The sequence below is a fragment of the Podarcis gaigeae genome, assembly GCF_964106915.1.
Source record: "Podarcis gaigeae genome assembly, chromosome: 7".
NCBI lineage: Eukaryota > Metazoa > Chordata > Lepidosauria > Squamata > Lacertidae > Podarcis > Podarcis gaigeae.
The window spans coordinates 87,598,623-87,616,927 of record NC_139683.1 but is presented as its reverse complement, the minus strand read 5'-3'; the positions used below and the strand labels follow the sequence as shown (position 1 = coordinate 87,616,927).

General features: G+C 44.9%; 1 protein-coding gene across 3 annotated transcripts in view; it reads left to right on the top strand.

Moving 5' to 3' along the window:
- The window catches only part of CYSTM1 (cysteine rich transmembrane module containing 1), a 32,628-nt gene extending 14,693 nt beyond the window's left edge, over nucleotides 1-17,935 (top strand). For all 3 annotated transcript variants that reach the window (XM_083748720.1, XM_083748721.1, XM_083748722.1), the window contains exon 3: nucleotides 17,307-17,935. In XM_083748720.1, the coding sequence (XP_083604846.1) occupies nucleotides 17,307-17,413 (107 nt within the window). In that variant the 3' untranslated portion in view covers nucleotides 17,414-17,935. The remainder of the gene's footprint in view (nucleotides 1-17,306) is intronic.
- The last annotated feature ends 370 nt before the right edge of the window (nucleotides 17,936-18,305 follow it).

Here is an 18,305-nt window from a genome sequence, read left to right as displayed (position 1 = left end):
AGAATGCCAAAGAGCAATCGCATTGGCGTTTGCACAGTAGCAGCCTAATCCACATTCCTTGGGTATTTTTGAGGATGGGCTGGGATTCTTTACTTTAAAACAAACCCAAATTCAGTGGCTATTAAATTACAGGGGTGCCCCGCAAGACGAACACCTCGCAAGACGAAAAACCCGCTAGACGAAAGGGTTTTCCGTTTTTGGAGGCGCTTCGCTAAACGAATTTCTCTATGGGGTTGCTTCGCAAGACGAAAACATCTTGCGAGTTCCCGCATTTTTTTCTCGCTTTTTTCTGCCCTTTCCCTAAGCGCTAAGCCGCTTATCAGCTGTTCCGCTGATAAGCCGCTTCTCAGCTGATCGCTAAAAGCCGCTAGACCGCTAATAGCGCTAATCTGCTAAGCTGTCAATGGGCTTGCTTCGCAAGACGAAAAAACCGCTAGACGAAGAGAATCACGGAACGGATTAATTTCGTCTTGCGAGGCACCACTGTATAGAAGATAAGGCAGTTAAATATATGAAGGTTAGGCAACTTTTAAAATTAGTTCATGTGACTTGCAAATGCTACACAAGTCTTTCCTGAAACAATGGAGGCTGCGTAATATTGGGACTTCCAGGGTTGTGTCATCCCTCAGCTGAGGGTGTTTTGCATACAGAGGGAAATAGTCACTCTCCTGTGTGAAATCCCAGGTAGCCAGTACTGTCACTTCATGTGTCAGGCTTGAAGAAAAGGCTCTTCCCTTCTCTGGGGGGTTCCTTGGGGCTCCTTCCTAGGCCTGTTCTCCACATTGTCTCTTCTCTGATGAGCTGAGGACGCCTAATACTACCTCTCTAACCTAGACACTCCTGCTGTTCCCCTCTCATCATGCATTACCTTGACTTCTGCAACCTTCTCCACTGGCTTCCTGTGTCCCCACCCAGATCTTTTCACACCTATATCAAACTCTGCTGGCAAAGCTGTTGACTTTTTCTGTACTCAGTCTCCATGGAACCCTTTCATTCATATCCAGCATAAACTTCTTGTCCTTTGAACATGGTCCTGCCTTTTCCCACTCTTTTTTGTCTTCTGAATGTGTCCTGCTCTTCCAGACATCTCTCAGAGTTATTTCTCTGAGCAGAAGTCTGATTCTTTCTTCCATCTTTAAAAAGCTCTTTTAACTCCCCTTCTCAAGAACACAGCACACCTTTAAAGCACATCCTTTCCCTCAATGAATTCTGGGCAATGTCATTGGTTAGGGGTTGCTTGGAATTGTAACTCTTCAGGGGCAAACTACAGTGTCCAGAATTCTTTGAGGGAAATGATGAGCTTTAAAGGTATAGTGTGTGTGCACAGGCTTTTTATCACTTAATCCTCATACCAAGCCTAAGAATGTGTAATTGCATTTGCTTGCATGTGCAAACTGCCCTTATTTATCCCTTCTCCTCCCTCTGTCTTTCCTGCTGTCAAAATGCAGGTTGTCAACACCTGGGAGAGCAACATGCTTGTTTGTATCACATCCTTTCCCCCACTGCTATGTTTCTGTTACTGCTGTGTATGTTGATGGCATTGCATCAACCTTCCCTCTATTTTTTTTTTTGGGGGGGGGGAGGTAGGAGGTGGCTGCTGGCAGGACAAAGTGCCTGAACTTGGGCAGTGCATTAAAAAATGTGTCCAGGCGCTGTGTTGAATGCAAAAATGAGCATTTTCTTTTCAGTGGGTGGCTGCCTGCTCTGCTTGTCATCTTCCAGCCCCACTTTCTTCCCCCATACTGCACATTCTGTCTCTGTCTGTAGGTCTGAACTCTTGAGTTCTCCCTTCTCTGCAGCTGAATGTTTACCTGAGACAGTTTACCTGAGACCTTAAGGTTCCACTGTAAAAATCTGGTCCAGGCTCTGTTTACTTCCCTTCCATTCTAAAAACAGCAACGTGCTCTTCAGAGTTCCCAGAATGAAAGCTACATATTCCTGCAGCTGCACCACCACCACCCCGGGTAACTAGGCAAGGAGAAAGGTTCAGGAGAAGAGTGCAGAGAACCCAGAGGAGGCTACTGTGTAAATACCAGTTGCAGCATCAGGTCTTGGCCTGCATGTGTGAAAAAAGCAGAGTCAGACAGCGCACCGAGCCATAGACTGTGCGCACACTGAAGTGTTAATATGGATATGGCTTGCACAGTTCCTGTGTTTACAGCGGTGTGTGTGTGTGTGTGTGTGTGTGTGTGTTGCATGTTCATCCACACATGAGGGCTATCAATCGAAAACTGTCTCAGTGTTTCCCATCCACACTAGTGGGCAATTATTGATGGGATGCATTAATATTGTGTATTGCTGTCCCCTCACCTCAATTACCACCTCCACACCCTCCCTGTGTTCCAGATGCCTGAAGTCCATTGTGTCATCTGCCATCTGTGGCCCAATGGCAATACCTGCAGTTGTTCAATGTCTTTATAAATAACTTGGATATAGAAATTGAGGGGATGCTCATCAGATTTGCAGATGATACTAAACTGGGAGAGGTAGCCAAAATCGCCAAATACAGAACCAGCATTCAAAATGACCGTAACTGATTAGCGAACTGGGCCCAAACTAACAAAATGAATTTCACTAGGGACAAATGTAAGAGTCTACACTTAGGCAGGAAGGACCAACGGCACAAATGTAAGATGGGGGACACCTGGCTTACTAGCAGTACATGTGAAAAGAATCTAGGGGTTTTGGTGGAACACAAGCTTAACATGAGTGAACAATGTGATGCAGCAGCAAAAAAGGCTAATGCTATTCTAGGCAGCAAACCACAGAAGTATAGTGTCCAGATCAAGGGAAGTAATAGTACCACTCTATTCCATCTTCCATTCACAAGTGGCGCTGCCAGTGTATTTATTGGCCACCCATAGCCCAGTAGGAAAAGAGTTCAGTTGGGACAGAGCCAGTGAGGGGCCTATTGGAGCCCCTGGGGCCCTTGGCCGGGGCCCAGCCTGGATGACCGCTTGCACAGGACCTGACAGAATGGACTCCTTTTCCTTTCTATATCTATGTGGCATTAAGTGAAGGATTCCAGTATGTCAGGGTTTATTAATTACAAAATTATATCTGTAATGCTAGCTATTACAGCAACACATTCTGAAGCGCCTCTGTTCCACATGTCCTTAAAGCTCATTTTCATTTTATTGCAGTCTCAGGTTATAAACTGAGTGCAAGGAAACGAGAGGTTCAATAATTCATAGGAAGATAATCTTCCTGCGGTGACAAAGAAGGGGTGGAGTTGGGGTGAAGTTTGCAAATATATTGGCACAAGAGTTTCTCGTAGTAGATGTTAGAGCAACTTTTTAAATTTAGAAAACAGTTCAGGATTGGGGCTAGTTAAAGGTGTTGTGCTTAAGGATGAATAGTCGTGCTTAAAATGCTTTTGTATTGCTTAACAGGTTTGGTATCTTTTGGATCACCCTATTTTATTCTGTGTTTTAATCAATGAGAATAGATTGATGTGGCAGAAATATGATCAGGTAGAAGAGAATAGGTGTCCCATTTACACTTTTGATTGTCTGCTGGTAGTGTCATGGTTTTGCTTGGTAGTAATCCTAATTTCGTTATCTTTACTCTGTTATTGTCATGTCTTTGTCATTTTAGCAGCCTTGGAATAGCAAAGCAGCACAGAAGTAATTTGAAATGTACAGACCTTGTGATTCACGAGGTATCAGAGGCCAGCGCTTCACCTTTATTTGACACCCCATGAGTCACAAAAGGGACGCACGTTAATTCATGAAAGGTTTTGGAAATTTGCAAAGTAAATTTAAATCAGTTGAAAACAGATTCCCCCCACCCCCCGGAAATCCTATATATCTCTTACTTTTTGAATTTATGCAGCAACTAATTAGGGAAGTAATGAACTCTCCTACGCTGATGTTTTTTGGGGGGAGTTATGTAAAATAGCTGAAATTCTAGTTTTTAAATTTATATTGAAGTAAGAGAAAATGGACAAATATGACAAATATAGTATAAAATTCTATTGAACACTGAGTTTATTTACTATGATGTAAGTTATTTTATAGTGCTTCTGTATTAAAATAATTTTAAGTATGCATACAAGCAGTCAGTGAATAAGGGGAATGTTGTCTTGGCATTGTATAATCCAGCGGCTGCCAAATTGGTTCTCACTGGTCCCAGGGCACCCAGGATTTCCTTCTCTAATTCCCTGAGCAAAGGTCCTGGACTCCGAACTTGCATAGAGAATGCAGGCTCCCGGCCCTCCTAAGGAGAAATGGATGGAGCAGAATGTGCAGGTTCCAGGCCTTCTAAGTGTTTTCTGTGAAGTGAGTCAACCTAAGTGAGTTAGCCAGTGAATGATTGATAAGTAAGTTGTTTGAACACCAGGCCAAAGGAATCCCTGGGGTGGGTTCTGTTTCACCCTGTCCTTTAGCGTAATTTTCCCGCTTCTGCCTTACTTCTCTGTAGCTTGCCTTTCCTTTTTTCCTGTTAACCAGGATGCTTCTTTCCTGTGGTGGGTTCATTTGAAAATAGGTACTCTCTAGATATTTAATGTAAATACTACTGCACAATAAGTCTTGGTGAATTTTAAATAATTCCTCCAACCTCCAAAAAGGCAAATATGAAAATTTTGTAGAGAAATTTAAGCACTCATTGAGAATCCACATGGCATACCTATCAACTCAGAATTAAGTCTTTTTGTATTTAATGGGCATTTAAAGGGTATAGGATTTCAGCCTGGGGTTTGATTTAGGATTGGTGCAGAGTTCCTGGACATGGCAGACAAAAATTCAACAGGTCAATTATTTCATTGTATGGGAATACAATTATGGGGATAGCTTGTAATTACAATGATCCCTGCTTTCCAGATGGGAATAGGCCACATCATGTTTTTTATCCAGCCTTGGAAGAGTTAGTTTAATTAGGCACGTGGGCTGCATTTTTAAAAAACAACGACAACATGTGCATCTCTTCTTAGAAAGGAAAAGATTCTGGCTGTCTGCACTCCATGTTGGCTTCATACAGGTTGCATTTTAAGTGACATTTGTGTGGTCAAAGGGGCACAGAGAGATTAAGACACCTGGGATTGCAGCCCCTCCTCCCCTGCCCCTTCAACCTCCTGTATTTTTCATTTTCATGAAACAGTAACCTAATCTGTATAACATTTTTACTGGCTCCAACCAGATTATGCAATGAAGGAATTATGCAATCCTGGATTGATCTCCAGCTTAAAGGAAAACAACTGCTGGCAATTCAGGACTCCTAGTTCTCTACTCTGCCTTTTCCAACAAGAAAGAGAGACCAATCGGTGTGAGAAACTGAGATAGAAAAGCTCTTTGCCACATGGCTCCTGGAACCCGGGTTACAGGTGCAAAAACAGAATGGCTAGTTGCCTCTCTTCCCACCCCACCCCCCATGCAGTTGCACTTTCTATTTATTTTTCCAAAATACGTGAACTAATGCACAATTCACATCAGTGGCACATTGATAATATCACATTTTTAATAGCAATTTGTAATTGGACACCACAAACATATATGTGGCACAGCCCTGCAGTTGTCACCAAAGCTAGACATCATTTGAATAATAAATATTAACAAATACCAGAATGTGTGTGTGTGTGTGTGTGTGTGTGTGTGTGTGTGTAAACACATGTGTAATGTAAAGTATTGTGCTGGATTTACACTCTCCCTGAAAGAACAAGTTCAGAGCTGCTTGTTTCCTGGATCTGTTTTTGTGCTGGAGGCACAGGTTGGTTTTTGCCACTTTAGGCCAAGACAGTCTAGCGCTGGACAACTTAACAGATGTAGGGGGTAGTTTACTATTGTTGACTTTTTTCTTGTAGAACCTTGCACAAAACAACTTGTAAGGTTGCTCTGTCAACATTCACACTGTGTTTGTAAGTTTTCTATCTTGCCAAGCCAAATAAGATGCTTTTATAATTGAGAAGTACCTCCACTCTTGTCGTATATTTGGTTTTTCCTTATAACAATGTGCATGCCATTTTGTCTTTAACGAGTCAGCTGAAATATCAGTCATTACAAAACCAGAAATAACCAAGTTGACATGGGTGATCCCCAGCACGTTTCATGTAATAAATGTTTGATCTGTTAGGCTGCTAGAGGAAACAGAAATCTTACACAGTGCAGGCAGCAGTCATTTTATGCGTGTCCGATATGTGCACGACCAGGAACATGGGCATTGCACCAAACCTGGAAGTGACCCCGAAATGTCAGAAAAGGGGAACGGGGTGTTTGCAAGCTTCTTCAATGGTGTTTCAGATATACATGATTTCACTTAAATGTGCGGTGCCTTGGAATGTATCCCCTGTGTAAATTGGAAGTTGCTTGTATGTAACATATGTATCTTTATTAACCAGTAAATAATGGGTTTTCTTGCTATAGTTCAAAAAGGAAACTGTCTAAAAAATCTTTCAAAAGCCTGTTCCTGGGAGAATTATACATTCCAGGGGGAATATAAACTGTAGCTACAAATGCATAAATTCATTGTATTTCCCATCCAAATATATTTGCCTCATTCAGCCACATTTTCTCTCAAACTATGGTTAAATATTGAACATGCCTCTCCGCTGCCCTCTGCGTGCCCTTTTGGTTTCTCACCCTCCTGGTGCAGCTGAAGGAAGCCATAGTAGGTCTTGCAATCCATCCATAGACCTGAGTCAGCCAGAAGTAAAACGAGAACAAACCTTTGCAAGTGGCAGAAGCCGCATGACCTGGGCAAGGCATGGTCATGATTAAGCCATGGTTTAAGACAAACCAAGTTGTACTGTGTGACCCAGACCACTGTGGGCATAGCAAGGAAGCTCAAAGCTGTAGATGGCTTTCCTTTTTGCACCAATAGATAATTCAGAAAAGTAATCTGGAAGACCATGATCAGATTCAATAGAAAAAAGAAATGGTGGAAAAGATATAGTTTGAAGATAACATCTAGTTAACAAAAGATCCCCCCCCCCTTTAATGCCCATTTGTAGCTATAGGGGTAACAACCCTAAGAACATCTGAAATCAGGACATACGTGTAAGGAAGGATTTCACATTTATTACCCCAACTTTATAAATTAGCCCCAAATACCATTTGGGGGGCAACTGTGTGTGCCATATGCTCCAAATCCCTTGCTCTTCTTTTCTAAAGGTAAAGGGACCCCTGACCGTTAGGTCCAGTCGTGGATGACTCCGGGGTTGCGGCGCTCATCTCGCTTTATTGGCCAAGGGAGCCAGTGTACAGCTTCCAGGTCATGTGGCCAGCATGACTAAGCCGCTTCTGGCGAACCAGAGCAGCGCACGGAAATGCCGTTTACCTTCCTGCCAGAGTGGTACCTATTTATCTACTTGCACTTTGATGTGCTTTCAAACTGCTAGGTTGGCAGGAGCAGGGACTGAGCAACAGGAGCTCCCCCCGTCACAGGGATTCAAACCGCAACCTTCTGATCAGAAAGTCCTAGGCTCTGTGGTTTAACCCACGGTGCCACCCGCGTCCATGCTCTTCCTTTCTACCTTTATATTTAAAGTAGATTTGAACAGCCCCCACTTCACGTTAGAGCAGTGTTTCCCAACCTTCTGCCTCCAGCTGTTTTTGAACTACAACTCCCATCATCCCTGACTAGCAAGACCAGTGGCAAGGGATGATGGGAATTGTAGTCCAAAAACAGCTGGAGGCACAAGGTTGGGAAACACTGCGTTAGAGGACTGTCCTCTGTAAAATAGGGCACACGGCCCCACTTTGCTGCAATTTCAACCAGTACAGAAGCAAGGCAGTTTGCACCCTGGACAGTACTGGAGAAAACACAGCTTCATATCTCCTGGTGGCAATTGGAGTCCCACATGGTAGGTTCAAGAGTGACCCAAGAATGGAATTGTGCATTCATAAAGAAAATCCCTGGAGTGTGTGCCTGTTAAACAGGTGTTTGTTGATAGAGGAGACACTAATCTGCCCCCCGCTTACGTTATTATTTTCTGATAGCTAAGGGGGAACTTTGACTCCCCATTGAGCACAGTGCCTTGCCTTGCTTGGAAGGAGGAGCTTGGTGAGTAAAAAGGCTTAGTAATCTGAGTGTTCCTTCCCAAGAGCTTTCTCCTGTAGCAGATGTTCAGTGCCAGTCCTATAATTAGGCTGCCCCATAAAGTTGGGAATTAATTTACTTTTTATTTTATTCGGACAAATGACTATTTCCTGTAAGTCGATGGGTTTTGTTCCAAGAGCCTCTTTTCTTGCAACTTGCATTGGCTAAGCTGATCCAGCTTCCCAGGTGAATCTAACTTTTCACAGTATAAGGGAACATTTCTAAAAATCTATTTTCTTAGGTTAATCATTAGCTAATCATCCAGTATGGGCAGAAACCAAATGTGTGTACCCAAGATAAAGGTCTCTGCAGTAAGACAAAGGTAATGCAGTTTTTTAAATAAAAAGACACACCCGTGAATATTGTTTACATTGTGTGGACTGGTACCTGGTGTATGTCTCAACACCCAGAGATGATTAAGCATAGCTCTCTTTTCTCTGCAGCTGATTAGATAATGAACTTACAAGGTGGTGGGAGTGGCAGTGGTTCGGATTCAGAAGTGTTTTTTCTGCCTTTAGGACTCCAGGTAGGAAGTTTTTAACTATATCCGCTGCCATAAGTGGCTCGGTGAGTTTCTAGGAAGAATCTGCTTTATTGGTTTTAGAAAAGTAACTGATTCTAGAGTGGTAGTTCTGAGCTTTGGGCATGGCTACAAAGGGCTGCATGGCTTGCAAATTTCAGTTCTCAGGATTCTCACAGGTGAGGTGGAATCCTTCTGATATGCAGAGGTGAATGCCTTCCACTTTCATGGAGGTAGTGTTTTTGCCTTGGGCCTGGTCCAAACTGTGAACAAATATGTTACTTTTATAATTAAAAATATTCATGAGTATTTCTTGACTGCCTCATCCTGAATTCTCTAGATAATACACAATCTCCATAAAACAAAGTTTAAAACATAACCATAATGTTATCAAAATCCATATTAAATCCAAAGTAGCACAGAAGAATTAAACAACTGCCAACACAAAGATCGCTTAACACATTTGATGTAGAAACTGCCTTAAATTAAAACCCAGCCTAAGGTACACAAGAAGCTGGCACAAAGCAAGCCGGTGTAACATTACACCAGATCTGAACTCTGTTCATCCCCAGGGCTACTATTCATCACAGCTAATCTTGCTATAGGATTGCTCCCCCAAAATACTAACATTAATCATATTAAGACATATTAAATACTAAGGAGTCTTCAGTTGATATTAAAATGATGTTAAGAGCAATTAAAAGCAAGGTTGTGAGCTGAAATTCACAGTCTTGCAAGATTCTGCACATAATCAGCGAAGTTATTACAACTGTTGCATCTTGTGTTAGTAGCTTCACATTAGCAGCACAAACTTGAGTCAAATGAAAAGTTTTTGTTCCTCAGCCTTTTTCCACATTTCTGCCAGGAGTGGAGTGACACCAGCCGACAAAAAGCCTCCTCCTTTGTGTTTGGTCTATACTTAAAGAGATCCCTTTCCCAGTTCTGTCTGTTCCCTGGGGTCTCCTTTGCGTGGGGAGAGCGTTGCAATAGGTTCCTGCACCTTATTTGTCCTGCTACAGATGCTGCCCCATATGCCTGCTCTCTCTCCTAGCTGGGCTACTTACAGTTTCTGGGCTCCAGGAAACATGAGGAAAATATGTAGAACCCAAATAGTTTAAGGGAGGAGCCGACTCCAGGCTTGCTTTGTGTGCTGGGCCAAGGGTGGATGGTGGCGGCAGCAGACTCTGCATCTTCAGACATGCATCTGCTGCAACAACATCCAAAGTGTGTTTGTGGGGGGCTGCAATTTGCCCCAAGTAGAAGGGTGCTGAACCCTCTTGGCACGCTGCTTTCCCTTCTGCAGCTCTCCTTCCTTCCAGGCTGGCACACTGGGGGAACCTAGCTGGGAGTGGGCAGGAGGGGAGAAGGTTGGACTACAGGCTAATGTGAGAAGTTTCAGGGTCCCCCGCCTCTACTGGGGCAGTCAGTAGGCATTGTGCACATCTCTGCTTTCTGGTATACATGGTGGGGGCAGATGTGCATCTTGCTGACACAAGTCTCTCACTGCTGCATGTATTTTGGGGTTGGGGGCTTAAGAGGCTTTCATCACATTCCCTAGGAAAGTCATCCGTACAGAGAAAGGCACATAGTAGTGTTGTAGGTGGGCAATATGCTAGTGAGATATAAAAAGGTAAGCTGTAATAATGCTATTCCGTAGCCTGAAACCCTGGCCCTGTGATGGAGTAGGGAGTCTAGCTGCAAAGGGTAGGGGCATACCATAACCACTTATGACAGGGTCGTACAAATCCCAACACACACCAGTTTAGATGGATCTGGGAATAAGAATTCAACTAAAACAGCCCATAATGTGAGTTGGGTTCATTGTGCAAAAATGCACCTGCATCACCCAGGCATGTCCACAGTGAGGTTTTGCTGATAACTGTAACACACACAGGCGGCAGCCCTTGCTGGAGTATGTCATGCTGCTTCTATAAGAAGAAAAAAACCCTCACAGTCCAAGAAAATTCTGGAGCAGTTACACTTTCCAGAATCGGAGTTCTCAAAACAGCTAGCATGTCTTCAAAGCTAAGCAGAGTCTGCTATGGTTTCAAATTGGATGGGGGACCATGTGTTGAGATTCTTGCATTGAACTAGATGACCCTCGGGATACCTTCCAACTCTGCAGTTAAATGATCCCATTAAAACCCTTGTTGATTGATCCAGAACAATTAAAATACCTGCTGCTGAATCCTCTTGCTGGCTAGTGGCCCATCAGCCTGCATGGGACTGGGAGGGGTCCAGAGCCCAGGCACTCTGACATGACCCAGATTTGATTTATTGAGAGGCCTTGGCTGAGTTGCCACCTTGCTTCCTTCTCTTACGAGGGCCAAATACAGCCAATCAGAAGGCACAAAGTGACGTTCTATTGCTTTCAGCTACCCTGTGACTTTGTCAGCCTCCCAAAATAATCTTTGCCTCAGTTACCTCTGTCTGCCAACCTACCCCTTCTCTTTCCAGGGTCTGTTTCCCTGTAGCCCAGATTAAGCAGTCTTGAAGATTACAACTGCCTGGCCCAATAGGTGGGGTGTTGTGTTGAAAGATCTTTAGTCTATTCCATAGTTTAGCCAATTTTTAAAAGGGCGTGGGGACCAGTTAGGGGCTAGACACTGGGCAAGAACCTTTGCAGATGGACCAGAGGGACAAAGCGGATGGAGAATATGGTTGGAACGATCTATGCAATATATATTTTTGACCTATGCAAAGCAGCAGCTCTCCTTCTCCAAATGTCCTCAAGTTGCTTTGGAGCATGTGAGCGGAGCTCTTGTTACAGTGACTGTTGGCACAGGATCACGTTTCGCTTGCCTCCAGCTTCAGGGGCTGAGCCACACACTCTGCCTTTTTATTTCAGGGGTGCGACAAGTGTAAAGTTTTTGACAGGGCTTTGGAGCAGAATTAGCTGCAGGTGAGAGGTCTTGAAAGATTTATCAACAACTTTTGGCCACCAAAGTGTGCGCTCAAAAGTCTTGCTTTTGTGCATTTTAACAACTTATTAGTTCACCTGTTGGCTTCTGCTACTATTTTAATATATTGGTGTGGTGAGATGGTTTGGAACAGGTGTGTCATGGTCACACATTTTAACTCGGGATGTTTATTTTAGTGCAATTGGTATTTTAGTGCAATTGGTGCAATTGTTTTAGAGTCCATGTTAGTAATGAATATTTGTGTTTCTTTTTGCAATCGTTTTATGCTTGTAAACAGCTTAGAATCCACTTTGGCAATTAAACAGTATATAACCTGATAACAATTGGGAAGGGTGGAGAAGAAGGCACCCGAATAAATGATTTTAGGTGGGGGGAGAGGTCAAAATGGGGTAAGAGCCAGGTGTTGAGCTACTAGGTGAAGGAAAGGGCAGATCATACACTGATGTCTGTTCTGTCTTCTGGACCTCAGCCACAGTATCCCTGGGTTCTACCAGCTTCTAAGGTCAGCTGGTGGTGCTATTAAATACGTCCATAATGAGATCTTGCTGGCACATATTTTAATCCAGGACCACCCCACCCCACCAGGTGTAACCAGCTTGCGTTACTGAGACCTGGGCACGTGGGCTGGGACGCGTGGGTTGCTCTTTCTGGCTCAGCAAAAGCAAAGGGCCAAGTGGTGCTGCTTCTCACCCAGAGGGAGCCCATCTTTGCTCTCCAGCATCCCTTGTCTACTTTGGCACCTGACTACCTTGTGATGGATACTTGTGGTGGATCGTGGGTTCCGATGGTGCACTTTCCTCCCCTGCTACTGAGCAGGTTTCCTCCCTTACCTGACTGGGATAGTCCCAGAATTCATGTTGAGGATCTTAGTAGTTAAAGCTCTATGAGGCCTCAGCATTCCCGTCTCAACCAGAGAGTATCAATACTTCATAGCTGTCATGGCAACCGTAGGTGCTCAACATTGTCTCGAACCCATTGGAGTGAGGTGGTTCAAAGATTTGAGCTATGAGAGTCAGTATGCCAGTGACACCCAGGTTTATCTCTAGTAAGTGGGGAGTCGTCAAAGTAAGAATAAGGAGAAGAAATGCACAGAAGAAACAGCTCTGGGAGGCAGCCTATCAAAAAACAATCTTGTGGGTCTTTCATTTTTGTTTCATATGCAATTTCTTAAATGTTCACTCAGATTAAGAAAAACTGTTCCCTCTCAGGAACCTCTAACCGACGGCTACTGTATGTTTCTCCAGCCCCCACCTCATCTCGTGGGGCAAATAGCGAATTTGGGAGTGCTGACTTGCACCCTGAGGAATTTTGAAGTAAACAAAAAAAGTCTGGAAATCCTGGAGTTCCCACTGCCTTCTGTCACTTGGGCCACGTGCTTTGGTTGCCATCAGCTCCAGCCAGCACGGCCAGTGGCAGCGGATGAACGGAGGTTGAGCGGAGCAACATTGAGGGGGCCCAAGGCTCTCCCCCTCCCCCAGTAACCCCTGGGCTCCTTTCAGATTTTCCACCTGCTTTATAGGAGAGTGAAACATGTGTTTGCATCTGGTTCCACGTCACTTAAAGTGCCAGCTTGCAGAGTCTCTGAGCCCAGAGTGACACGGTTTCAGCAGAGCACTTGGGCAGAGAGCGAATAGAGCAGGAGCTCCCCTTTGTCCCCAGTGTGTGATCTTGCAAAATGCTCCCACTGGAAACGGCGCCGGCTATCAGCTTGTGTTCTGCAATGAAGTTTTACTGCCTGTTGTATCTAGGAATCCTTCAGCCTCCCGGCCTCAGATCAAAGATCTCTCTAAGCTGTTATTGTCTTGGTGCAATGTCTCCTGACTGCCTTCCCGCCCCCTGCTGACTTTACAAAGATCAAAATGCTGTAGACCCACCCAACATACTTTTTTCCAATCCGGAATGCTCCCTTACTTATTTCTAAATGGAGTTGGTGTTTAATTGTGGAACTAGTTAGTCACACTTTGAGGCTATTTTTATCTTCTTTCTCCCCTAAGAGCCAAGAGGCGTCCAGAGTGTCCAGGATGCCTGTTCTTCCTCTGGTCAGAGAGGCACTTAAACGAGCTCCAGCACAAGTGCTGCCCTAGAATTGCAGTTTTTATTTCCCACCCTCTTTTCTTTGCCCAAGTGCAAGCACTGAGAAGCCCAGGACTGTGCTTCTCCCCACATTCGTGGCTGTGTTGCCACCAGTCTCCTCATTCAGCTTGTGTGCTGTTGCACACACTCCGTAGTGAGCAGTTGTGCCATATGGGGTGGAGATTTTACCATAGGAAGTTGGAAACGGATGGCCCCCTTCATCTTTAGGGAGAAAATAGCTGTTCCGTAAATGTATTTCCATATCTCAAAGCTTGCTTCTGCTGACAGTTTTTCCAAACTCAGTTATTCCAAATTGGAGATTATGTTATTTAATAAATATTAATTTCCCACAATATCCAGGACAGCTTTCAAAATTGTTTGAAGTGTGCAAAACCACTCCAGGGACAGTTATGAGGCCCTTTTTGCTGTGTTGAGTGAATGAGGTGGTAACAGGGCTTTCAAGTTTTACCTTTCTAAGGGATTAGCCTTCAAAGTTATTAAGATAAGAGGAAGCCAAGCAGTCACTGAGAATGCTTGCTCAGTTACCTTATCTATGCTAATCAATTGGCGTAAGCCAAGAGCCCAGTTTAAAATCAAGGCTGAGGGGGTGGAGTTTGATTGTCTTTGCAGCTCTTGCAGAAAGCTTTTCTTCAATTCCAACTGTGAGGAACTAAATAGCAAAGATGGTCAAAGCAGGAGGGTCCAGCAGGATGGGTCTGTGGGCTGCAGTATTCAAGAAGCAGCATTTTAAAGCCTTAAAAAAATATTTTTGTGTCCTACGTTGTTAACAAAAACACGAACATTTGTTTCTGTATTAAATTTGTTTAATAATTGACTATATTAAAACTATTAATTGTGTATTTAATGATATGTATTTAATTAAATATATTGATTATGGATATTAAATAATAATAAACATATTGCGAACACTTTTAATTTACGATATGGAAATTCGATCCAGCAGTTTAAATGGTACTTCTTTGCGAGATGATTTGCATTTCTAATGTGGAAGAGATTGTCAAAGCTTGCTGAAAAAGAGGCATTTTACCTAGTGGTGGGGAGTGGGGGCCGCCAAGTCTCCCTTGACTTAAGAGTTTGATAGTCTCAGTGTGACCACAGATAAAGTCCTGTCCCAGAGACTTCCTTGCAGGTCCCAATGAACTGGCAAACTCAGTTGGGGGTAGCAGAGCTGTAGCTATGGGGGGAATAGCCAGGTTTTTTGTCCCGGGTGAAGCCTCCAGTGGGGCACCAGTGAGGCTCCCAGCCTGTGTGTACCTGTGCAAATGCATGGGGGGGGGGCAAACTGGGTCTTGAACCCGGGTGAAATAAAGCCTAGTAGACAGGGTGATGCACCCATGCAGGCCTCAAACACCTGTGCCCGCCCCAGTGCCATTGGGCCTCTGGCAGGAGGGAGGGGGAGAGGCATGTTGGGGTGGACTGGGGGAAGCTTTGAATCCCAAGTCCTCTTCTTCCATGACATTCCTTCAGGTTGGGGGGGGGGCAGAGCACACCAGTCTATGTGGAAGATGCGGCCCCATCCCTCCTGCCCAGTTGGCACCAGCCTGGCTGCGTGTTGTGCAGAATAGCTTGAGTTCTCCCTCCCCTGCCCCTTTGCCTTTCCTTGCCCAATGTACTTCTGAAAGGCCTAGGAGCAGGGGGCGGCAAACATTTTCATCAGGGGGCTGGCCCACTGTCCCTCAGACCTTGTAGGGGGCTGGACTATATTTTGAAAAATATAAATACCCTGCAAGCCGTTCCTGCAGCTGCCTCCGGACCAGGAGGAGGAACGCACTTTGCACGCGCTCAGGAGCACGTCTCAGCACCGCTGTTGTAGATGAACGGCAGCCACTCCATCCGCCGTCGTCCGAGGCCAGGTCGGCAGGCAGGCCATGCACGTGGAGTGCAGGGCAGGCGGTGGGCAGCTCACCCTCCAGCACCAAGCTAGGCACGAGGCCAGTAGGTGCGCCAGGCTCCGGCTGAAGACCCACCAGGCCCAGGCCTGCCCACCTCTCTGTCCATGGCCGCGCCAGATTTACCTCAGTGTGCGGGCAGTGAGGATTCAGATTGTCTGCAGGAACTTCCTGCAGGCAATCCAAAGCCGCGCCAGCGTCACCGCCTTCCCAGAAGCCGTGCCAGTATTGCAGAAGTCAGGGTGGCGATTCGTCCACAGCGCTTGGGGACTGACCGAGCGGGCAGCAGGGTCCATGGGCTGGATTTACAAGCCAGGGAGGCGCATCCAGCCCCTGGGCTTTAGTTTGCCGACCCCTGGCCTAGGAGGGTAAAAAGTACTTTGCTCTTCCCCTGGCACCCAAAGGATATTAAACATGGCTGCTGGATGAGCCTCCCTGGGAAGCACTTTCTGTAATCTAGGAGCTGTCTTTGGAAAGACCCTCTCTGCCCAGGGGACCAGAAGGTTAAATTAAATTTTACATTAAATCCTTCAGATAACTGGTCCCAAGTTTAAAGATGTTGCACATCTTTAAAGATGTTGTGAAATAGCTTCCACTCACAGATGGGGAGAGAGAAGGGGGGTGGATATTCTTTCACACACCCAAGGAGGACTATGAGGAATGTCCTACTGTAACACTGAGGTGTCAGTGGCTTGTGGGCAAGAAGCAATGGGGGTGTCGAGAATGGAGCCATTGTCGGGTCTGGCTGATGCTGGAGCCTAGCAAAACAGTGTGTTCTCTGTGTGCAGACAAACACAAACGGCATTTGCTAGACTCTCCTCATCCATTCAGGCTAGCAACACAAAGCAAGGTCCAGATAGATTTCAAGACAAACCTGTTTGGTTAGTTTCAGCCTGCGCTGATCAAGATCGCCTTCCTCCAGGCATTTGCCAAATTCAAGAAGGCCCCACAAGGACAAAGGCAGAAATGTTTTTTGGGAAATGATCCTTAGCGCAAAAGGGTGATCAACACAGAGTAAAAAATCTAAGTGCAGGTAGTTTTGTGTTAAATTGTTTATTATTTGTATTAGTTTTAGTAGAACTGTTTTTATGAATACCCAGGTGCCTATCAGTTATCCCAGCACCTTTTGCTTTCATTGCTTAGAATTCTAGAACGCAAGAGAAGGGTTAATTTCTGCTATTTAATTCGGTCGAGTACCACCTTTCTAGGGATGCGGGTGGTGCTGTGGTCTAAACCACAGAGCCTAGGGCTTGCCGATCAGAAGGTTGGCGGTTTGAATCCCCGCGACGGGGTGAGCTCCCATTATTCGGTCCCAGCTCCTGCCCACCTAGCAGTTCAAAAGCACGTCAAAGTGCAAGTAGATAAATAGGTACCGCTCCAGCGGGAAGGTAAACAGCGTTTCCTTGCGCTGCTCTGGTTCGCCAGAAGTGGCTTAGTCATGCTGGCCACATGACCCAGAAGCTGTCTGTGGACAAACAGCCTATAGAGTGAGATGAGTACTCAACCCCAGAGTTGTCTGAGACTGGACCTAACGGTCAGGGGTGCTTTTACCCTTCTACATTAGTAAAGGAGTGAGATACTTAATTTTTTTAAAATGCGCAAGATGAACATTCAAGAACCTTCCAGGCTTCTCTCTGTATATATCTCTCTCCACATGTTACCTGCAAGCAGCATGTCAAATTCATGTTGGGCAAAACTGAGCCCCGCGACCCTCTGAGCATCATTAGCCATGGGAGAACAGTTGTGTAAATAAAGTCTAAGTTGGCTACAGGCCTCTTCTTGGGTTGTGGGTGATGCATCACAACTGGTTGCAGCTCCTCTTGACGTGTGTTTTTCTCTTCTTCCCAGTGTATGTTGTGGAAGAGCAGCGAAGGGATAACTCTGCCGAAAGTACCTGCCTGACAGCATGTTGGACTGCGCTGTGCTGCTGCTGCCTTTGGGACATGCTGACCTGAGTGCCCTGAGAAGCCAAGACTCAGTACCTCTGACTTGGAGTGCTATGCATTCTTCTTCTTCTTCTTCTTCTTCTTCTTCTTCTTCTTCTTCTTCTTCTTCTTCTCCTCCTCCTCCTCCTCCTCCTCCTCCTCCTCCTCCTCCCCCCTTCTCTCCCTCTGATCTTCTCAACTGCTTTTTTAGTACTGTAATGAAAAATCTGCTTTGCACAGGCGACAGTAACACCTGCCTGCCTTAGAGATAGCACCGTGATGTTGGTTATGCACTTTTTAGTTCTAGTGGAGGAAAACCTCCCTTTCCCCCCACGTCTTTATAGCATTGTTTCTACAACTTTGTGGTTCTTTAAAGAATGTGCTAAATATTTTTTTTGGCAAAAAGGCTTTTACTACAAATTATGTATTTATAATTTTTACCATTCTTAGAAATGGAATAATATGCAATAATTTAAGCCAATCATTGTTTGTTTTTCTTACTTGCTTCCACTTCTGGTTTAACAAATTGGGCTCAATAAAGATTTGGGTCCATAATATGAAGAGTATCGGTCAGTTTTTGTTATTCTGTGTGTGTTTAGAGGGCATCCAAAGATAGAAATGCCCAATAGCTGCCTGTTTGTTCCCCAAAAGCTCTTTTGGACCTAGCCTCTGCTTAAGCTGCCTCAGATGTATTTAACTGAATAGCAGGGCTACATACTGTGAAGAACTTAGCACCCTTAAGCTTGCTGGGAAAATATTTGAAAAGCTTGTGCTGAATCTACCAAAGATTCCCTTCCTTTCTCCCAGTTTAAACTTCCTTGCCAAATACATTCTCAAGTCCAATGGACCTTAAATGTTTTTGCTGTCAAGCTGCAGATCTTGCAGATTCATTTTTCTAAGCCCACAAAAATTACTAGCCCGC